General features: G+C 37.5%; 1 protein-coding gene across 18 annotated transcripts in view; it reads left to right on the top strand.

Annotated features, from left to right (window-relative positions):
- WAC (WW domain containing adaptor with coiled-coil) overlaps positions 1 to 5739 on the top strand; it is a 79590-nt gene extending 73851 nt beyond the window's left edge. For 11 of the 18 annotated variants that reach the window (XM_070501084.1, XM_014859076.3, XM_044762445.2 and 8 more), the window contains 3 exons: positions 527 to 713; positions 2451 to 2578; positions 4288 to 5739. In XM_070501084.1, the coding sequence (XP_070357185.1) occupies positions 527 to 713; positions 2451 to 2578; positions 4288 to 4357 (385 nt within the window). In that variant the 3' untranslated portion in view covers positions 4358 to 5739. The remainder of the gene's footprint in view (positions 1 to 526; positions 714 to 2450; positions 2579 to 4287) is intronic. The other 7 variants (XM_070501086.1, XM_070501078.1, XM_070501077.1 and 4 more) reach the window with 1 other exon arrangement.
- The last annotated feature ends 18547 nt before the right edge of the window (positions 5740 to 24286 follow it).

Genomic DNA, 24286 nt, shown 5'->3' with positions numbered 1-24286 from the left:
TGTTACTTTTTTGGTGTTATTTTGCCACTAAACTCATTCATTGCTATCCTATGATATGCCTGTATTTTGCTTCACATTACTTCATCCTCTGATTCAGTACTTTGTTCTGTTGTTTAAACAAAGACAACATATTTTTCCCTTCCTTATCTACATGTATTTAAGATATAATATTCAGATGTGCTGTATATCTACAATTGTTAAAATGTGACCTTTTCTTAGTTACATTATTAGTGTTTGCAGTATTCAAAATCAGCAGGTTCTGCTCTCACATTTGGAGAGTACTGTTATTTGAATTTGACTCTGACATTAGTATTTAAAGGGGTCTTTTTTTTCCCCCAAAAGTGTATTGACGAATGTATGATAAAAATATACTTTGGATTTTAAATTCTATTTATTTGATATTAAAATAAATTTTTCTTAGGAATTTGGGTATCTTTAAACTATTAGAAAGTATTGACAATTTCTAGGATACTCAGAAACTACTTTTAAACATACTGCACATAAACAGTTGTGTTTTCTCTTCCAGTAGCCAGAGAAGCCCATCACCTGGTCCAAATCATACTTCTAGTAGTAATGCATCAAATGCAGCAGTTGTACCACAGAATTCATCTGCCCGACCTACGTGTTCATTAACACCTACGCTAGCAGCACACTTCAATGAAAATCTCATCAAACATGTTCAAGGATGGCCTGCTGATCATGCGGAGAAGCAGGTATGTTACATGATTCACAGCAGATGCTTTACCTTCAGATGACTAGCAAAATATATCTTAATTCTACTGTTAGAAAATCTAATCTGGACCACTGAATTCAACCTATATTTAAAACCACTAATTTCTAATTAGATTATAGTCATTTTATAAAATATTTGATAGGTACTTCTAGGGTATTTATGAGGTAACTTTTTGTGGTTTCACATAAAATATTTTAATGTAATTATTGTTATACCTACCATTATCAAGTGCTTAGCATTTAACTCTGTGCTAAGGGCTTTATGTTAATTTTCTCCACTTCTTAAAACTGCTAACCAATGCAATAATGAGTTTTCCCATTTACCAGTGAGGCCCTTAAGACCAAATACATGATACCAAATTCACCCAGTTGATACAGTGATGTGGCTGAAAGCCAGTGTGCTTTTTCCATTCAGCCTGCCACTCTGGTACTTTTAGAATCTGTTAGTACTGTTAATCTTATGACTCTCCCACTAGACTAGCTACTAGAAGTTAGGAAGCATTTTTGCTATGGGCTGAGGGACCTTAGGATATTCCAGTTACTGCCATTGGCTTCTCCCGTTTATCAGATAACTGTCTTGTCTGAAGTGTTCTGTAAGTTTACAGAGATAGGTTGTGTATCTCATGATAATGTGAATACAGTGAGGCCCTTTTATCAGTGTTATACCTGAACTTGCTTTGGCTGACCCAGCTGCCACCCTACCCCCACCCACCCCCTGACATCCCCCCTCCCCTGAAGATTGGCTCTGAGCTAACATGTGTGCCAATCTTCCTCTTTTGCTTTTTTTTTTTAAAGATTGGTAACCTAGCTAACATCTGTACCTAGTCCTCCATTTTTTTTTCCCCCTCTTCTTCTTCTCCCCAAAGCCCCCAAGTACATAGTTGTATATTCTATTTGTAGGTCGTCTGGCTCTGCTATGTGGGACGCCACCTCAGCATGGCTTAAGGAGGTGCTAGGTCCATACCAGGATGCAAACTGGCAAAACCCTGGGCTGCTGAAGCAGAGCATGTGTCTTTAACCGCTCGGCCATGAGGCCAGCCCCAGTCTTTATCTATTTCATATGTGGGATGCCACCACAACATGGCTTGATGAGTGGTGTGTAGGTCTGTGCCAGGGATCCAAACCCACGAACCCCAGGCTGCCAAAGTGGAGCGTGCAAACTTAACCATTGTGCCACTGGGCCAGCCCCCCAGCATCTTTTATTAACTACACATCATTAGTCCTCCTGTCCTAGTGCTGTACTTTTCTGAGATTGGAAATAATATTTTAAGAAACCTAAAGGGGAAATCTTAAGTACCTTCCACCATTAGAGACAGTTTTTTAAAAGAACAACTCGCAGGGGGCTGGCCCCGTGGCCGAGTGGTTAAGTTCGCATGCTCCGCTGCAGGCGGCCCAGTGTTTCGTCAGGTCGAATCCTGGGCGCGGACATGGCACTGCTCATCAGACCACGCTGAGGCAGCGTCCTGCATGCCACAACTAGAAGAACCCACAACGAAGAATACACAACTATGTACCGGGGGGCTTTGGGGAGAAAAAGGAAAAAATAAAATCTTTAAAAAAAAAGAACAACTCGCAGTAGATTCACCCCATTTTTGTGGACTTACAGGGAAAAAGATGATTCTGTAATCTTTGTGTAAAGTTCTACTCAGAAATTTAATGTTTTATTTTTTGTATGTGAATGTGACATATTTTGTGTGATTTTCATTTCTTTATTATAGGCATCGAGATTGCGAGAAGAAGCCCATAACATGGGAAGTGTTCACATGTCAGAAATTTGTACTGAATTAAAAAATTTAAGATCTCTAGTCCGAGTATGTGAAATTCAAGCAACTTTGCGAGAGCAAAGGTAAGCTTTTTGGTGAAATAAATTTTTATGTTTCTTAGCATTATATATATATATATCTATATCTTAAATTGAACTGAAAAATCAAATTTTATTTCTGAAATTTGAAGTTCTTTTTAGTATATTGTATCATATTCCAAAATGCTATCTAACTTTGTTTCCATAATTTAATAATATTCCTGGTGAATGGCATCTAGATTTTTTCTCTTAACCCATGTTAAATGCTTCATTGGATTTTTTTTCTTATAACTCTTTAAGATACAGTAATATTTGAGAAGTGAATTGCTGATATCAACTCATTATAAAGGGTCCCCTCTTGAATTGAGGGTAGCACTCTACTGGTGAGGGTACTTATTTTAGTTAAAATTTCAAATTACTGTCTACATTGTTCTTGTGTCACTGGTATCTTGGAAATTGCAGTGGGGATTTAATTGTCCCAACAGTTCTAATGATGTATATCTTAGTGTTTTCCTATTGTTTGTATCTGAACTCTTATTGTCTCATAATTCTTAATCTGTTATAACTTAGGTAGGATATCTACACCCTGATAAATAATATAGATTTTTTTTAAGTGCCTATTACAGTATGAGGACAAACTTCAGTGGCTTCACGTCCTGTCTGTATAAGTCATTGGGTCATAGGTGGAGTTAATCTTGTTTTGAAACCACAAATACTTAGTATAACCAAGTTGGGATTTATAGTGAACTTGGAAAAGAAAATTTTTATTTCAATTACTAAAATATCTAGAGGTACTTTTTGAATATCAACTAGGAAGTTTTTACTCTAGGATTGCTCTGGAAGTAGTTCTTTTTTTAAAAAAAAAAGTTATTTATTTATTTATTTTTGAGGAAGATTAGCCCTGAGCCAGCATCTGTTGCCAACCCTCCTCTTTTTGCTGAGGAAAATTGGCCCTGAGCTAACATCCATGCCCATCTTCCTCTACTTTATATGTGGGACGCCTGCCCACAGCATGGCTTGCCAAGCTGTGCCATGTCCACACCTGGGATCCAAACCGGTGAACCCCAGGCTGCTGCAACAGAACATGCGCACTTAACCACTGCGCCACTGGGCCAGCCCCTGGAAGTAGTTCTAACAAGCATAAAAGTTCATTTTGGCTTGCTAAACAGATGTTTTGACTTTTAGGAAATTATGTTGTTATTTATTGCAATTTATTGAAACAGTATACACGATATCAAGCTAATATATGATTATGCCTAATTCACTGCTACAGGCAATAAATGGCATAGTTCACAGAAGAGAGGGGTCAGAAAAGGAGTGATTTTCTGAAGTTTATGGAAATCTAGTTAGCTATGGATTTTGTGTTTTATCTTTTGTTTTAAATATACTTGTCAGTTGGACTTTGACTTGGCTCCATTTTTATGAACCTACATTTATATTGACAAGAGTTGTTCAAAACACTGAGCTGCTTGCATCTGGTTAATCCTAGATTTACTGTATTGTGGCCCAGAAAACATGTAATGTAGGTTTATCTCATGTTTAATATCTGCTGCTTTGTGTGTGTGTGTGTGTGTGATGATACAGTGAAGCACTACATATATTCAATGATTATTTTGTCTTAACTGTAGACTAATCAGTTTTTAATTGTTTTGTCTTAACTAGTAGTTATTCATAAGATATTGTCATTAAAAATTTGGTTTTTCTGTAACGTTTATATGACGACACAGGTTCTAATGCCTTCTTTTATTTTTCAGGATACTATTTTTGAGACAACAAATTAAGGAACTTGAAAAGCTAAAAAATCAGAATTCCTTCATGGTGTGAAGATGTGAATAATTGCACATGGTTTTGAGTACAGGAACTGTAAATCTATTGCCCAATCTTAACATTTTTGAGCTGCATTTAAGTAGACTTTGGACCGTTAAGCTGGGCAAAGGAAATGACAAGGGGACGGGGTCTGTGAGAGTCAATTCAGGGGAAAGATACAAGATTGATTTGTAAAACCCTTGAAATGTAGATTTCTTGTAGATGTATTCTTCACGTTGTAAATATGTTTTGTAGAGTGAAGCCATGGGAAGCCATGTGTAACAGAGCTTAGACATCCAAAACTAATCAATGCTGAGGTGGCTAAATACCTAGCCTTTTACATGTAAACCTGTCTGCAAAATTAGCTTTTTTAAAAAAAAAAAAATTTGGGGGGTTAATTTATCATTCAGAAATCTTGCATTTTCAAAAATTCAGTGCAAGCGCCAGGCGATCTGTGTCTAAGGATACGATTTTGAACCATATGGGCAGTGTACAAAATATCATGAAACAACTGTTTTCACACTTGCACCTGATCAAGAGCAGTGCTTCTCCATTTGTTTTGCAGAGAAATGTTTTTCATTTCCTGTGTGTTCCATTTCCCTCTGAAATCCTCGATCTGATTTGTCCATTTTTTAAAGCTCCTCTTTTTCTCCCTTCTTACGGCACTGTTGCTATGGCACTTTTCTATAACCTTTCATTCCTCTGTACAGTAGCTTCAACTTGCAGTGATTGAGCATAACCCACTGTTTGTATAAATTATTGAAATCCATTTGCACCCTCTTAGAATGGACTGAAAAGTACTGCTGGGCATGTGTGCTGAAAGTACATGGATTGCTCGCTTATGAGGAAATGGCCCAATGAACATGGTTGTGGGAGGGGAAAGAGGAAACAAAGCTAGTCAGATGTGAATTGTATCTGTTGTAATAAACATGTTAAAACAAACAAAAATTGTTATTTTTCTTTTCCTTCGGTCAATGCATATTAGAATTTGAACTACCTGGGGATTCTTTATCAGAACTATTCTTGTTGACTATTTATACTTAATTGAAATAATTCCTTAAGGGAGGTTTTGTTTAAAGCATATTAACAGGAAATTGTGTATAAGATATTTAATGAAATATGAAATTCAACAAGAATGATTGAGTCACTTCCCAAGTGGTTGTCGTTCGTTAAGCCTTGGTTACCTGTCTCGCTGTTACGACATTTCGTTTTGAGGGGTGCTTGTGTTGTAGCTAACTGTTCGAGTCTGGTGCTGACTCCTGTTCTTAGCCATCACAAAACGCTCAGTTTGTGTAATTGGAGCTTCCTGCTGTTGTCTGGAAATGGCGGGAAAGCTCAGCTTTGTATATTGTTTCCTAAAGTATATTAAAATAAAAAAAGAAACTATTGCTACTATAAAATTACCTTGGCTTTTTTTTTCTTTGCTAAAATATTGGTCACATGGCCTTAGCATGACACTGCCAGTATTATATCAAATAACAAGGGTTTCTTTATGCAGAAAAATCTTTTAATTTGAAAATCTTACCTGAGTTAGAGACTTTTTTTTCCTGTTGAGGCAGATGTATTCATGTGCTTTCAGAACTGCCAGCACCAAGGGCTTATTTTGTGATGATAGACATTAATGTGATTACATTATGGAATACTAAACTTCTGAAATTGCTCTTGTGCTTTAAGCATATTTAAAGTATAGAAGATAATGCTCAGGCTTTTTAATAAATTTTAAAAAGTAAACTGTAAGCAATAGTATGGATATTTTCTAAAATACAAAAAATGTTCCAGTTTAATTGAGAGGAATTAAAATCTTATACTGGCAACTGATTTTTTTTTATTGTAACTTGAGAATACTTTCAAAATGTAAGAAAAGACATGTCATAAATTATCATCATGAAATGTTCATACCTGTGAGATTGTTAACATTTGCTGGACTTGGTTAGTGCATGTAAATGAAACTGAAGAACTATGTTAAGCCAGATGCAGTCCTGTGTCTTTCCGGGAAAGAAGTGAGCAATTTGTGATGTAGTATGCAAATATTTTCTGATCAGATGGCAGCTTGACTTGGTCAGACAGCAGCTTGACTTGTGATTTAAGGTAAATTTGAATTTGACTTGCTAATAGTTTATTGATCTATGTCACCTTATTCCTTTGCTTTAACAAATGTTTACATTCCTAAATGAATTGCTCACGTATATATAGGAGAAGATTCCTAATTTGAAATTTCTTGGTGAATTTTTAAACAAAATTAAAAGTTTTTGGAAATATTTTTACAATATTTGATTCACTTATTATTCTTTAGTAAATCATATTAAATATTTCACTTTAATACAGACATGGGTGTCCAGCTACTAACGTTTTTGAGTTAACCAGGGGATATTTATTAAAATCGGCATAATCTCTGAGACTGTCTAGTTGGCCTGTTGCCTTGGCTTTGAACACCTATCTCATTTTGGTGGGCACCTTGGTTCAGTTCATTTGCAAACAAATATGAATAGCCCTTCGGAAACCTCGGGGTTTTGATTTTTGTTTTAAAAAGGACATTAGTAGGATTACATTCAGACCTTAAAAACTGATACTGTAATAAAATATATTTTGTGAAGGTGAGCCTGTTAGTATTTCCCCTGAAGAACCAGCTTCCTTTTTTCCCTTTGTTTTCTGTTTAACTAGTTTGATTAACTTTTAATTTTAAAACTTGGACTATAACCAGATTTTAAGCACCTTGAAAACTGCATGCTTCCACCCTTTTTAAAGACATGCTTCTTTTAATAATCCAAATGAATGGTTTTATCCTCTAAATTTTATATATGTTTCACACTTGTAAAATCTTGAAAAGGAGGTGCTTAAAACTGCAGAGAATGAACTGTTAGCCCATTTCAAGAGCAATCTATTCTGTTTAAACACAGCCTTAGCTTCAAGAGATTATTTCAAAGGGGAGGGGGCAGGGCGTGAAGGAGTTCACTCTGCAAACCAGAGCTCTTGTAGTTCAGAATTTAAAGCTACTGTACTTAGATACAGGGTTTGAATATACAGATTGCTTTTCAATATCTGTAAATATGGCTATATTCTTGTATTTGTACTGGAGTGTACAAAATGACACTAAAAAGTAATAAATATGTTTTGACTATATTGTGCAGTTATTTCAGAACAGTCTCTTTTGAAAGCCTTAGAATGCATAATTTGCGTTTGCATTTATATTCAAGGAAACTAAAAATACCAGATTACTGTTAAAATTTTAATGGTAGTCATGTTTCAATAGTCTCAACATTTTTTTTTTTTTTTAAAGATTGGCCTGCGCTAACAACTGTTGCCAATCTTCTTTTTTCTTTCTGCTTTTTGTCCCTAAATCCCCCCAGTACATAGTTGCATATTTTAGTTGTGAGTCCTAGCTGTGGTATGTGGGACACCGACTCAGGGTGGCCTGATGAGCGGTGCCATGTCCGCACCCAGGATCCCAACCAGCGAAACTTGGGGCCGCTGAAGCAGAGCGCGCGAACTTAACCACTCTGCCGCAGCGCCGGCCCCAATAGTCTCAACATCTTAATTGAACTATTGCAATGAAAATTTTGGCTTAAAGTTGGGATTCTTTAGACTGTCATAATTTACTGTATCCTTTTTCTTTTTCCCTGATGTCTGACTTTGGGGGTGCCCCAGATTGCAGTCTGCCTAGATTGATCTCATCCAGGCCCTTGGCTTCTAAGAGTCTCACTCTTAGTTCATTTTTATCCGAATTATCTCCAGTCCTGATCTCTTTCTTGAGCTCCCAACAATGGTCAGTTTAGGTACTTAACCTTAACATGACAATTCGGTGGAAAAGAAATCTTGGTTTATGCTTCAGACTTTATTCTCCAGTGTTCCTATTTTCAATAATTGACACCATCATTCCCCCCCAGTTGCTTGAGACCCGAACAGAGGAGTTATCCTTTATTTTTTTCTCTTATGACTCTGTATTTAATCCATCATCAAGACCCACAAGCTCTGCCTTCGAAGTTTTGTTTTTGAATCTGAGAGCTCACTACCTCCCGTGTTACCACTCCAGTCCAATCCACGGTCATCTTTGAACCAGACCGCTGCCGTACCACCTAACTTGCCTTCTGTTCTTCTCACCACCGCCACACGTACACAATCTGTTCACATACAGCTGCCAGGGTGAAATGTAAACCACACCACATCGTTCTGCGGTTTCACTCTCAGAACAAAATCCGAAGCTCCTACTGTGGCTAGTGTGTTCAGGCCCCTGAATATCACAATCTTGTTGCATCTACTAGTTTTCTCCCTTGTTCACTACAATCCCACTAAAGGGTTTTTTGCATTTTCTCTCTGCTGGAAAGCTCTGTTGTTGGAGACTTGGACAGTTTGCTGTCCATTCAGTTTCTTATCAAAGGTCACCTCAAAGAGACCTTTTCCTCATCTGCCATCTAAGAGAAGACCATCGCTATTTCTTCAAAAGAACAGTGTCTGATACATAAGTACTCCATAAATATTTGTTGAATAAATTATGAATGTTAAAGGGCTATGGACAGAATCAATTAAAATTTACAAAGATTACTGAAAGTTTTTTCTTCATGGTTTGATTTTAGTCTACTCACCTTGGGAGATAGGAAAGGAACAGCAACCAGCTTTTTTTCTTTTAAGAAATTATTAGTTTACTAGTGGTTACCAAAACCTAACTCCAAACCTGTTTTAATTGTTAGCACTATGAAATGTGGTCTCTCTCAGCAAGATTAATCAACTGAACCAGTAATAATTAGAGCTGCCTGTGAACGCATTTGAGAACTAAATACGCAAATGAGAAGCAAGATGCTACTTCTGATGTGATGAGTTTGGGGAGATGTACCGGCAGGAACTGGCCCTAGCTTCTGAAGGGCATGACTGAGTGAGGCCTGGGAGTTGGGGACTGTGCTAGGATGCTTCGAGAGGCCCATCTCTTGGGTTCAGGTGACACCTTCACATCCAACCAGACATTTGGCTTTTTAGGACAACAGTGTAGACAGGCAACACTTGGATCACATTCTAAGATGTGTCACTAATAGAACATCTGTACTACACATAATCTGTCCTATAGGAGAATGGCAGGGATGTGAGAATTCCCTGCCTTTGTGAAAGAGGTAAGAAGATTGACTGGACAGGTACTTGATGCCATTGTATGTACTTCATAAACAGGCATCTTTGTCCTTTTTTAAGGTGCCTAATGTTAATTGCCTAATTTGGTAACCCTGTGTGTGTGTTAGGATCACAGTAAGTTTTCTTTCCTTCTCAGTAGTTCTGGGGTTATTACCTTGGATGAGAAGCAGAATGCAAGGACAATAATTTTTATCTCTGTGTATTGTATATCCACATCACCTAGAAAAATCAGCACATAGAGGGTGCTCAAATATTTTTCCATGAATGAGTGAATGAAGTATACATTAAAATATTTGCTCTGTAAGATTGCTCAATTTTGTATTTAATATTTTTTCAAAAATGTTTTTATTTAAAAAATAAAAAACATGATTAAAGAGGAGAACTTGAGCAGAGAGTCAATCTAAGCTTTCAAGTCAATAAGCCTCTTGCTTAAATTTCACTTTTTTTTTTTCATTTTGATGCCTTGACATTTTATCATCTTTATGAGTTAAAACTGTTGAAGTGATAGAAACATTTTTGGTGAGAGCTCGAATATGTAAAATTCTAATGCAGAATCTGTGACTACAGCTCTCTCTACCTGTTTGACAAGCATAAGAATTCTAAAGACGCTGTATAAAATGCTGATAATGCATAGCAGGAGAAGACAGCTGATGAAATAGCCCCCAATGCTTAATAAAACACAAGTATTTAAAGAGCCAAAACATTCCTCCACAAATAGCAAAACAATGAAAGAAGCACAAAACTGTGCTATACTCTTTGAAAGGTGATGGCTGGAGAGAAAGGAAGATAGAAAATTTGATACAGTTTAGCACATCTAATCACCCCTGAATTAATCAGGGTCCAAGCAGAAAATGGAAGCCAGTTTAGGTATTTCAAAAGGTGGGAATTTGAAACTGATGGAGGATAAAACCAAAGCAGGCCTGACTGGAGGAAATGACAAAAGGAGAAAGCTGGGAGTATGGACAGAGGGTCAGCATGAAGGCAGCTGGATCCAAGGGCAAGACAAAGCCACTAAGATGCCATCGGAAGCAGAGAGGGGGAGAAACCCAGGCCGCCCCCCGCCTCCTCTAGCTCTCCCTACACTGGCAGAACTTTCCCGGAAGGAAGCAAGAGGGCTGGAGAGCTTGGGATAGTCCCTGCAATACTGAGAAGGGAAGAAAAGGGAGAAAAATGAACCCAAAAGTAAAAGCAAATAGCCAATACAACCTCTAACCCCACTAGCAGAAGAAGGGAAGAGAGAAGTATGCCAGTTTGAACAACGTTTCCCGACAAAAGACAATGGAGCAATGTCTATGAAGTTCTGAAAAATGTCTAAAACATGTTTTGTGACCCAAATATTTTACTTAGTAAATTGTTCAAATATAAAGAGACTCCCAAACATGAAAGGGTCAGACTATTATTGCACTCATGAGACCTTAAAGAAAACAATAACTGACAAAATCTAACCAGGAGATGAATGGAGACTGTTGATAAAAGCACTGTTTGGCGATATGGAAGCAATTGACATATGCAACTACACAACGATGGGAAATATGGTATGTTAGTGTAGTAAAATGTGGCAATGTTGAAATAATAAAATGAGACACGGTGAGAAGGTGGGAGGAAATAGAAGTGCGTTCATTTTTTTCTCAGCAGGGAAGTCTAGTGTTCACTGATCAAGAAATACGAAGGTACTAGGTACTAGGTCTACAAGAACAAGACCAGGTTCCTGCTCTAGTGAAGCTAACATTTAAGTGAAGGCAAAACAATAATTTGAAAAAGTAAATGCATAAAAAATTCATAATAGATAATGCACAATAAACACAGATATAGATTGTGAAGAAAATAAACCAAGGTAGTAGTAAATTAGAGACCCACAAGGGAGTGAGTGTTATGGATTTTAGACCATATAGTTAAGAAAAGCCTCCTTGAACTCATCACCTTTGAGCTGAGATCTGAGGAATGAGAAGCAGGACGGCCATGTGAAGTTCAATATATCATGCTCAATGACCAAACACCAGAAGCAATCCCATAAAATTCAAGAAGAAAAGAAGACTTTCGTCTCCTCTGTTATTTTCAATACTCTTTAGGAAGTACTAGCCAATGCAATTAGACGGGAAAAGGAAAGCAGCTATAAATATGTAAAGGAGGAAGGCAAGTTATGATTATTTTCAGTGATATGTATCTGGAAAATAAAAAAATATTAAAGAGAACTCAGAGAGTTAATTACTAGTATAATATGCAAACATCAGTAGCTTTGTTACATAGAAAATAAAATAGAAGTAAAGATTTAATTTACTATAGCAATAAAATTAAGACGTATAGCATAGTCTCTTCAATAAATGGTGTTGGGGAAACTGGATCTTTATATGCAAAATAATGAAATTGACACTTATTTTACACCACTCACAAAAATTAATTTGAAATGGATTAAAAACTTAAATATAAGACCTGAAACTGTAAAACTCCTAGAAGAAAACATAGGAAAGAAGTTCCTTGACATTGGTTTTGGCGATGGTTTTTTGGATACGACATTGAAAGCACAAGCAACAAAAGCAAAAATCAGCAAGTGGAACTACATCAAATAAAAAAGCTTTTGCTCAGGGGGGAAAATCAACAAAATGGAAAGGCAATCTGGAATGAAAGAAAATATTTACAAATCATAGATGTGACAAGAAATTAGTATCTAAAATATATGAGGAACTCATACAACTCAATAGCAAAAAAAAAAAATCCAATTAAAAAATGGGCAAAGGACCCGAATAGACTTTTTTACTAAGAAGATATACGAATGGCCAAAACGTATGTGAAAAGATACTCAACATCACTAATCATGTGAGAAATGAAAATCAAAACCACAATGAGATGCCACCTCACACCTGTGAGAATGGCTATCATCATACAAACAAGAGATAAGTGTTGGCAAGGATGTGGAAGAAAGGGAACCCTGCGCACTGTTGATGGGAATGTAAATTGGTGCTGTGACTACAGAAAACAGTATGGAGGTTCCTCAAAAAATTAAAAGTAGAGCTGCCATATGATCCAGTGATCTTACTTCTGGGTATATATCTGAAGGAAATGAAATCACTGTCTCAAAGAGATATCTGTACCCCATGTCCACTGCAGCATTATTCACAATAGCCAAGATGTGGAAACAACACAAGAGCCTATCAATGAAGGAATGGATAAAGAAAAGGTATATATACAATAGAATATTATTCGGCCATTCAAAAAAAGTAGGAACTCCTGCCATTTGCAACTACTTGGATGGACCATTATGCCAAGTGAAACAAGTCAAAGAAAGACAAATACTGCATGATCTCACTTACATGTGGAATCTAAAACAGCTGAACTCATAGAAACAGAGTAGGTGGATGGTTACCAGGGGCTGGGGGTGGGAGAAATGGGGAGACATTGGTCAAACGGTACAAACTTCCAGTTATAAGATGAACAAATTCTGGGAACCTAATGTACTGCATGATCAATATAGTTAATACTGTAGTGTATATTTGAAAATTGCTAAGAGAGTAAATGTTCTAACTACAAAAAAACTTAATCATGTGAAGTGATGGATATGTTAACTAATCTTATGGTAATTATTTTGCAATATATACATGTATCAAATCATGTTCTACACCTTAAACTTACAAAATGTTATATGTCAAGTATTTCTCAGTAAAGCTGGGGGGAGAAAAGACATATATAGGGTCTATGTGAAAAAACCTTAAAGCTTTTCTGTGGGATACAGAATACAGCTTAAATAGCAAACATGCATATTCTTGATAGGAAAACTCAATTTAAAAAAGTGTCAACATCCTCAATATATTCAATGTAATTCCAATAAAATACCAACAAGATTTTGGGGGGAGAATTTGATAGAATGATACCTATGTTCACCTGGAAAAATAAATGTACAGATTATTAGGAAAATTCTTTTTTAAAAGGCTCAAGTCCACTCAGGATGGCAATTCGAGATGGCAACATAGGAAGATCCTGAACTCACCTCCTCCCGCAGACACACTGAGCCTACAGCTACATGTGGAACAATTTCCTCTTAAGAAAACTTAAAGGCTGACTGAGTAACGCCTATACATCAGACGACGAGAAGAAAACCACCCAGAGGTTGGTAGGAGAGGCTGAGACACAATCTCACCATAAACCACACTCCCAGCAAGGCGTCTCACAACTGACAGGGAACTTGGAACCAGAGCTTCTCCCTGAGGACAAGGGGTTCGGACCCCACACGAGGCATCCCAGCTTTTAAGATGTACACTTGAGAGATGAGCCCCCAAAGCATCTGGCTTTGAAAACCAGTGGAGCTCATGGCTAGAGACCCACAAGACTCTAGCTATTTGAGAAGCCATTGGTAAAGGGCTTTGCCACTCAGAATCACTCGCCCCAGGGCCCAGCTCAGAGGCAGCCCATCGTGCCCAGACTTAAAGTGAAGGAGGCTTACCTGCTTATATTAAAGCGTCTGCCTGAGAGGCAGGCATGTAATTTAACACACACATTTAGGAGCCTGCTGGAACACTCTCCCAGGAAGGGGACTGGCGGGTGTCATATTTGTGGTTTCCCTTTGCCATGCTCCAGAGTACCAGTGTCTCCTGGAGGGGAGCTTTTCCACACATCTGAAGGCTTATTTTTGCAGTTGCCACCTAGGGGATGCCTCTTGATGGCCCGGCTCTGGAGGCCAGGGGAGCTTGCATTCCTGGTTCTATGGGACTGTCATAATTGGTGTCATCCAGAAAGGAGCTCTTCCCCCTGTCTGGTGCATTGATTTTTGCACTTGTGGGCCCCACAGGACTATAACCAATGGAGAAAGAGGTCTTCAGCTGCCACCATCCCCAGGGCATGGCAAGAGACAACAAGGCCCAAACTCAGCCTTTCTCTGAAGGAGGCCTTTTAGCTGATCATCATGACTTCAGCCTGAGGGGCAGGCTTCTGATTAGGCACTCGTGGCATCGTAGGACTGACTGTAATCCTTTCCAGAGACCTCCTAGGGCGTAGGGCAGTACTATCTTTGCACTCACACTTTGCTGCCCTCCAGAGCACCAGTGTCTCCTGGAAGAGAGATTTACATGTGTCTGGTGCCGTGGTTTCTATGTCTGGTGCCCTGGTTTTTGTGGCTGCTGCTCAGGGGATGCCCCTTGATTGCCTGGCTATGGTGGCCAGGGGGTTTGCATACTGGGTCCCACAGGACTGTGGAAATTGGAGAGACAGTTCTTGGCAGGCTCCCAGGGCACTGCCCAGACAGTGGACTGAAGCTCATTCCCCAGTCTTTCTGCAAAGGACTCCTCTGCTTGTCCTGGAGCTTCAGCCTGAGGGGCAGGCATTAAGTTTGGCACACATTTAGTGGCCTCCGGAGCTGCTCTCAGTGAATGTAGGCTGTGGACACCATCTTGGCACTCTCCCTCTTCCTTGCTCCAGCTTGCCTGTATCACTTGGAAAGGAGCTTATACTTTCAGCTGGAGCCCTGATTTCTGTGACTTCTGCTCCAGGAATACCTACAGATTTCCTGGCTTTGGTGGCTGTTGAGGCTTATGCTTGCAGTCCCATAGGAAAATATATAATAGTATACTTTTAAAAGTTGATGCCTGAGAGTCTGGCTTCCAGTCAGCCTGAATCTGGGTGCTGAGATCCTCCCCTGGGACAGTGACAGGTCTTGGCACACCCTCAACTACTGGGAGCTATTAAAAACATAATAGCCTGCATGGAAAAGCACAGAGGTTTGAGAGAGAACCAGGAGCTGAGGCAGGGTTGAATGACAAGGTTCAACTCCTACACGAGGCCACTCCTTCAAGACTGGGAGAGGTAGTTGTTTTATAAATTGTATAGACACCAACATGGAGAGGGAAGCAAAATGAAAAAAAAAAAAAGAATATGTTGCAAATGAAAAAAAAGATAAAAGTTCAGAAAAAACACGTAATGAAACAGAGATAAGTAATTCACCTGATAAAGAGTTCAAAGTAATGGTCAAAAAAATGCTCACCAAACTCGGGAGAAGATGGATGAACATAGTGAGAACTTCAATGAAAGGTTGAAAAATATAAGAAAGTGTCAAATAGGGGCTGGCCACATGGCCAAGTGGTTAAGTTCGTGCGCTCCGCTGCACGCGGCCCAGTGTTTCATTGGTTCGAATCCTGGGCGTGGACATGGCACTGCTCATCAAACGACGCTGAGGCAGCGTCCCACATGCCACAACTAGAAGGACCCACAATGAAGAACATACAACTATGTACTGGGGGACTTTGGGAAGAAAAAGGAAAACAATAAAATCTTTAAAAAAAAAAGTCACAGAGCTGAAGAATACAATAACTGAACTGAAAACCACACTAGGGGGCCTCAGATGAGATAAAGCAGAAGAAAGGACCAGTCAACTCAAAGACAAGGCAGTGGAACTCAACCAATCAGAATAGCAAAAAGAAAAAAGAATTTAAAAAAAATGAAGATAGCTTAAGGGACCTATGGGACAACATCAAACAGACTAACATTCGTATCATAGGGCTTACAGTAGGAAAAGAGAGAAAGGGGCAGAAATCTTATTTGAAGAAATAACAGCTAAAAACTTCTCTAACCTGGGAGAAGGAAACAGACATCCAGATCCAGGAAGCCCAGAGAGATCCAAATAAAAGGACCCCAAAGAGACCCACATCAAGACACATTATAATTAAAATGTCAAACTTTTAAGACAAGGAGAGAATCCTAAAAGCAGCAAGAGAAACCAACTTGTTATGTACAAGGCAACCCCCATAACACTAACAGCAGATTTTTCAGCAGAAGCAAAGAGTTTTTCAGACAAGCAAAAGGTAAAGGACTTCATCAGTAAGCCAGTCCTTACAATAAATGTTAAAGGGACTTCTTTAAACTGAAAAGAAAGGGCACTAGTTGATAACAAAAACACATGTAAAGGAATAAATCTCACTGGAAAGGTAAATTTATAGTAAAGGTAGGGATTAATCATTTATAAAGCTAGTATGAAGGTTAAAAGACAAAAGTAGGAAAAACAGCTATGATTACAATAATTAGTTAAGGGATAAAAGAGAAAAAGATGTAAAATGTGATGTCAAGAACGTAAAATGCGTGGGGGGAGAGTAATAATGTGCAGCTTTACAATAGGATGAAGCTTAAGTTGTTATCAACTTAAAACAAACTGTTATAGATATAAGTTGTTATATGTAAACCTCATGGTAACCACAAAGCAAAAACCTATAGTAAATACCTGAAAGACAAAGAGAAAGGAATCTAAGCATAGCACTAAGGAAAGTCATCAAATCACAAAGGAAGAGAGCAAGAGAAGAAGAAAGGAACAGAGAGGGACTATAAAACAGCCAGAAAACGATTAACAAAATGGCAATAAGCACGTACCTATCAATAATTACTTTAAATGTAAATGGATTGAAGTCTCCAATCAAAAGACATAGAATGGCAGAATGGATTAAAAAACAAGACCCATCTATATGCTGCCTGCAAGAGACTCACTTTAGATGGAAGGACACACATAGACTGAAAGGGAAGGGATGGAAAAAGATATTCTATGCCAATGAAAACCAAAGGAAAGCTGTAGCAGCTATACTTACATCAGACAAAATAGAGTTTAAAACAAAGACTGTAATAAGAGACAAAGAAGGGTCAGTCCAGCAAGAAGATATAACATTTGTAAACATATATGTGCCCAACATAGGAGCATCTAAATATATAAAGCAAATATTAACAGACCTAAAGGCAGAAATAGACAGGAATACAATAACAGTAGGGGACTTTAATATCCCACTTATATCAATGGATAGATCATCCAGACAGAAAATCAATAAGGAAACATTGGCCTTAAATAATATGCTAGAGCAGATGGACTCACTGCATATTTACAGAACATTCCATTCAAAAGCAAGAGAATACATGTTTTTCTCAAATGCACATGGAACATTTTCCAAAATAAATCATGCTACGTCACAAAACGAGTCTTAATAAATTTAAGAGGGTTGAAATCATATCAAACATCTTTTCTGACCACAGTGGTATGAAACTAGAAACTAATTACATGAAGGAAACTGGAGAATTCATAAATAGGTGGAGATTAAACAATATATTACTGAAAAACCAATAGGTCAAAGAAGAAATCAAAAGAGAAATTAAAAAATACCTTGAGACAAATGAAAACGGAAACGCAACATACCAAGATGTATGGGACGCAGCAAAAGCAGTTCTCAGAGGGAAGTTCATAGTGATAAATGCCTAACTGAAGAAGCAAGAAAAATCTCAAATTACAACTCAAGGAACTAGAAAAAGAAGAACTGCTAAGCCTAAAGTTAGCAGAAGGGAAGAAATAACAAATGTTGGAGCAGAAATAAATGAAATAGAGACTTAAAAGACAATAGAAAAGATCAATGAAACCAAGAGCTGGTTCTTTGAAAAGATAAACAAAATTGATAGGCCGTTAGCTAGACTCACCACAAAAAAAGAGAGAGAATCAAATAAATAAAATCGGAAACGAAAGAGGAGATGTTACAACTGATATATAGAAATAAAAAGGATTATAAGACTACCATGAACAATTACACGCCAACAAATTGGACAACTTAGAAGAAATGGATAGGTTTCTAGAAACATACAACCTACCAAAACTGAATCATGATGAAATACAAAATCTGAACAGACTGATTACTAGTAAGGAGATTGAATCAATAATAAAAACCTTCCAACAAACAAAAGTCCAGGACCAGGTAGCTTCACTGGTAAATTCTACCAAAGCTTCAAAGAATTAATACCAACCCTTCTCAAACTCTTCTGAAAAATAGAAGAGGGAACTCATCTAAACTCATTTTATAAGACCAGCATTACCCTGATACCAAAACCAGACAAGGATGCCAGAAGAAAAGAAAATTACAAGCCAATATCCCTAATGAACATCAGTGTGGAAATCCTCAACAAAATATTAGTAAACCATATTCAACACTACATTAAAAGGATCACACACCATGATCAAGTGGGATTTATTCCAGGGATGAGGATGGTTCAACATCCACAGATAAGTCAACCTGTACACCACGTTAACAAAATGAAGGATAAAAATCATATGATCATCTCAATAGATGCAGAAAAAGCATTGACAAAATTCAACATCCATTTATGATAAAAACTCTGACAAAAGCAGGTATAGAGGGAATGTACCTCAACATAATAAAGCCCACATGTGACAAGCCCACAGCTAACATCACACTTAATGGTGAAAACCTGAAAGATTTTCTTCTAAGATCAGGAAAACGACAAGGATGCCCACTCTCACCACTTTTATCCAACATAGTATTGGAAATCCTAGTCACAGCAATTAAGCAAGAAAAAGAAATAAAAGGCATCCAAATTGGAAAGGAAGAAGTAAAATTGTCACTATTTGCAGATGACATGATATGATATATAGAAAACTGTAAAGATGTCATCAAAAAAACTGTTAGAACTAATTAAAAAATTCAGTAAAGTTACAAAATCAATGAACAAAAATCTGTTGTGTTTTTATACACTAATAATGAACTATCAGAAGGAGAAATTAAGAAAACATGCAATTTATAAATTAAGATATTAAGAAATGCAATTTACAATTGCATCAAAAAGAATAAAATACTTAGGAATAAATTTAACCAAGGAGGTAAAAGAACTGTATATTGAAAACTACAAGACATTAATAAAAGATATTGAATAACACAAATAAATGGAAAGATAGTCTGTGCTCATGAATTAGAATAATTAATATTGTTAAAATATCCATACTACTCAAAGCAATATACAGATTCAGTGTAATCCCTATCAAAATTCTAATGGCTTATTTCACAGAAATAGAACAAAAAATCTTAAAATTTGTTTGAAACTATAAAAGACCCCAAATAGACAAAGCAATCTGGTGAAGGGAGAACAAAGCTGGAGGCGTCGTGCTTGCTGATTTCAAACTACATTACAAAGCTATAGTAATTAAAACAGTTTGGCATTGACATAAAAACAGACACATAGATCAATGGAATAGAACAGAGAGCTTGGAAATAAACCCACAAACATATGGTCAATTAATTTACAACAAAGGAGCCAAGAATATACAATGGGGAAAGGATAGTCTCTTCAATAAATGGTGTTGGGAAAATTGGACAGCCACATGCAAAAGAATGAAACTGGACTACTATCTTATACCATACACAAAGATTAATTCAAAATGGATTGAAGACTTGAAATATAAGACCATAAAACTCCTGGAAGAAAACATAGGCAGTAAGCTCCTTGGCATAGGACTTGGCGATGACTTTTTTAATTTGACATGAAAAGCAAAGGCAACAAAAGCAAAAATAAACAAATGAGACTATGCGAATCTAGAAAGCTTCTGCTCAGCAAAGGAAACCATCAACAAAATCAAAAGACAACTTCCTGAATGGGAGAAAATATTTGTAAATCATATATCTGATAAGGGGCTAACAACCAAAATATATAAAGAACTTATACAACTCAATAGCAAAAAACCAAGCCATCAATTATAAAATGGGTGGAAGATCTGAATAGATATTTTTCCAAAGAAGATATACAAATAGCCAATAGGTAACATCATTACTCATGAGGGAACTGCAAATCAAAGCCACAATGAGATATCACCTCACACCTGTTAGAACGGTTATTATCAAAAAGACTAGAAATAACAAGTGTTGATGAGGATGTGGAGAAAGGGGAGCACTTGTGCACTGTTAGTGGGAATGTAAAGTGGTGCAACCACTATGGAAAACAGTATGGAGGTTCCTCAGAAAATAAAAGTAGAACTACCATATGATCCAGCAATTCCACCTTTGGTATTTATCTGAAACAAAAAGAAAACTAACTCAAAAAGATATATGCACCCCATGTTCATTGCTGTATTATTTATAATAGCCAAGACATAGAAACAACCTAAGTGTCCATCAATGGATGAATGGATAAAGAAATTGTGGCATGCACATACACAATAGGATATTATTCAGCCATAAAAAGATGAAATCTTGTCAATTTGCAATCATATGGGTGGACCTTGACAGCATTATGCTAAGTGAAATAAGTCAGGCAGAGAAAAACAAATACTCTATGATCTCTCTTATATGTGGAATCTGAAAAAAAAAATGTAGAACTGACCTTACAGATACAGAAAACAGACTGGCGGCTGCCAGAGATGGGGGAGGCGGGTGTGGTGGGAAATGGATGAACCGTTTTTGCTTTTGTTTTTTTGTTTAAATAAATTGAATAAAAATATTAAAAAGAAAGAAAGAAAAAATAGTAATAAGATAATTAGAGAAACTTGAATACTAACTATATTTGATAATAGTAAGCAATTATTGTTAATATTTTTAGATGTGATTATGATATTTGGATTATGTTTTTTAAAAAGAGTCATTACTTTTGGATGTATACATACTGAAATATTTATGGAGGAATTAAATAGTGGCTGGGATTTATAAATAATAAATAATCTGGAAGGAGGTGGTGGTGTGGGGATATAAATGGAAAAGATTATACATGAGCTGATAAATGTTGAAACTGAGTAATGGGAGCAGGGGTTTATCATATAAAATATCAGAGATATCCTATCTATCTACTTTTGTAAATGTTAAACTTTTTCCAAAATAAAATATTTTTAAAACCAGGGGAAAAAAACCCTGAGATACATGGGATAAAACATCCTTTTGTTGCTGGAGGTTGTGTCTGCTGTGATGGCAGGAACTTTGCAGCCTTCTTCTGACGCTCACTGAGAACGGCAGAGCACGATGGAAAGTGCCTGTCTGTATCCTTGATGCTGCTTGAGCTGTGAGTTCATCAGTCCTGGGAACAGCTCATCTTCTCTTCTTGTCATGTGAGATAACAAGGTTTCCTTATTTTCAGTTGGGTGTTCTGTGACTTATAGGCAAAAACATCCTAATTGTTATGAGGAATAATAAAAAATTTGTATGACTGAAAAAAAATGGCCAATGGGAGGTATCTTAAACATACATTAAAACATATCACTATAATGTCTTATGTATTATAGGCATTAATATTACATAAAATGCACAAATTGTATAACGAGTACACAAGGTAACAGAACACAACAAGTAGTCCAGAAGAAACTGGAAAATACAAATACGAATTTAGGATGTGATAAAGGTAACATTTCAAATCGATGTAGAAATAGTGAGTATACAAAACTGGGGGAAAGTGGCCAGCAACTTTAAGAGTCATAAATCTGGATCTGAATCTTTCTATTGATGAAGCAAACATTTAAATGTTAAAAATTTAAATATAAAAATTGTAGAAGAAATCATGGGAGGATTTACTTATAATCTTGGATAGGGAAAGCATTTCTAAGCCAGATACAAAACCTAGATGCCATAAAGTAAGATTATTTTTACTGCATAGGAACTAAGAACTTCTCTATGGAAAAGACAAAGCGAAGTTTAAAAATCCTAAACAAACTCAACATACCAAAAACAACCTGGGGAAAAATTTGCCATGCATGAAAAATTGGACAGATCTTCCCAAAAAGTACCTACAAATCTGAAAGAGGAACAGGAGCAACTCAAAAACTGCAGCAGGATGTAAATAAGCAGCTCCCAGAAGAAGGAATATAAATAAATAATAAAATTCATGAGAATAGCTTCATTACACCACTTATTGGGCCTTTTGTAAAACATCCGAGTGCCTGGCACATAGTAAGCACTCAATAAATACTTCTGGAATGCATGAGTGAATGAAATGCAGATCAAAGGAAAAAGATGTCAATTTCCAACTATCAGAATTACAAAAATCATAAAATTTGATAAAACTCAGTATTGGTAAATACATGGGAAACAGGAACTCATTTGGTAATATCTTTAAATTTTTAAAAGCACTTACTCCAAGATCCAGCAAGTTCACTGCTACATGGACATAGTCACAAAAGTAGGTCAAGATATATACTAGAATGATCATTATAGCATTGTTTATATTAGCAACAACAAAAAAGAGAAGTAAACTAAACATCTATCAAGAGGAGAGTAGTAATTAACATTAATACATTCCCATCATGCTATCGACATTCACATCGAATGCTATGCAGACATCAGACGGAATGTTGTAGATCTGTATGTACTGTATATGCTGTTAAAAAAAAGACTCCAGGGGCCGGCCCATTGGTATAGTGGTTAAGTTGCCTGCCATGCTTCAGCTGCCTGGGGTTCGCCAATTTGGATCCTGGGCGCAGACCTGCCATACCGCTCATCAAGCCATCCTGTGGCTGCGTCCCAAAGAGAAGGGCTAGCAGGACTTACAACTAGCATATACAACTATGTACTGGTGCTTTGGGGAGAAAAAACAAAAAGAGGAAGATTGGCAACAGATGTTAGTTCAGGGACAATCTTCCTCACACACACACGCACAAAAACCAAAACTCCAAAATGGAGTCACTTATGCTAAGCCCCACACCACGAAACTGAGACTTAACTACAGTTTCAGCCTTGCCCAGAAATGGAATCTTAAGCAATGAGGAATCACCTGGTCAGCACCAGTGAGGTCACCTGACAAACAGAGCCCTGCCGTCCCCTGATGGAAAGTGACCTTGCCACAAGCAATCTGCCTTTTGCCTGTGTAACTTCCTTGTTCCTTTCTCTTCTGCCTGTACGACCCTTCCATTCTGCACAGCTCCCCAGAGCTCCCTTCTAACCACTAGACAGGATGCTGCCCAATTCATGAACGGTTGAATAAAACCAATAAGATCTTTAAAATTTACTCAGTTGAGTTTTTTAGCAGTACTAATAAAGAAAGATCTCCAAGATTTTTAAGTAAAAGATGCAAGATGCAAAACAGTGAGTAGAGTATGAATTCATCTGAGCAATTATTTAAAAAGCAGATGCATAAAGATATACACATATACAGAAAGAAGCATACACACAAAATATATTTGGAATATATGCATAAATTAATAGTGGCTAACTTTGAAGAGAGTGACTAGGAGTGAAGGAAGAAAGAGAGACTTACTTTCATTTAATATGATTCTGTATGCTTTGCATTTTCTCCTTGGTCTTGAGGGGTGTCCTAGAGCCAAGCTCAAGACAGCTGATTGTGCAATTGTGCGCATTTATTCCCAACCCTGTGTTTAGTGACCTCACGTAGGCAGCTTGAAATTGGCCGTGGTGGTAACACTTACCCCATGGAAATGGGGTAACCTTCAAATCAGGCTTCACTCCCCAAAACCTGCTGTTAAGTAGTTATCCACACACCTCTGCATATACTACTAGTATTGTCACAGTAAAACATGTTTCGTTAACAAAAGTGTGAACAAATCCTCCAGCCACAGTCTCCCATGTACTGGAGACGGACATGACTGAAAGAAAAGACAGCAGACAGGCAGATCCTTTCTCAGCCAGGACCAGCCTCGAGGGGGAGTGAAAAGGGTGGGCCCTGCAAAATAGGACTTCCAAATCCTGTTCTTAAAGCAAGGTGAGTTACCTTAGTGAAATCTCACGGCAGGCCTGGAGGAAAAGGACTCAGATCAGAGGAGAGAAGCTTGCTGACACAGTGCCCCTGCCCCTGCCTTTGTGTCCCTCAGGGGCATTTCCAATTATGAGAAGAAGATGCAAAAATCTTCACACCTTCCCTCTAGGTAAATATGTGCCCACGACAAGAAGTTTTCAGTGACTAACTTCAGAAATGACGGCCGTCTCTGGTTCACAGGGTCGGTCAGTGTGGTCAGGCTCTTTTCAAATTTTCCCTTTCCCTTGTCCCCCAGCGCCCCTCCCCTCAAAAGGTATCAACTTACACTTTGGGCACTTCAACTGAGTCTCTCAACCTATTGTGATTTTCCGTTCTGTTTTTGATTCCTTTTGCTAGGATCCAGCATTTCCT

The sequence above is a fragment of the Equus asinus genome, chromosome 29 (assembly GCF_041296235.1).
Source record: "Equus asinus isolate D_3611 breed Donkey chromosome 29, EquAss-T2T_v2, whole genome shotgun sequence".
Classification (NCBI taxonomy): Eukaryota; Metazoa; Chordata; class Mammalia; order Perissodactyla; family Equidae; genus Equus; species Equus asinus.
The sequence above is the reverse complement of the archived record's forward strand: the minus strand, read 5'-3'. Positions and strand labels throughout refer to the sequence as shown.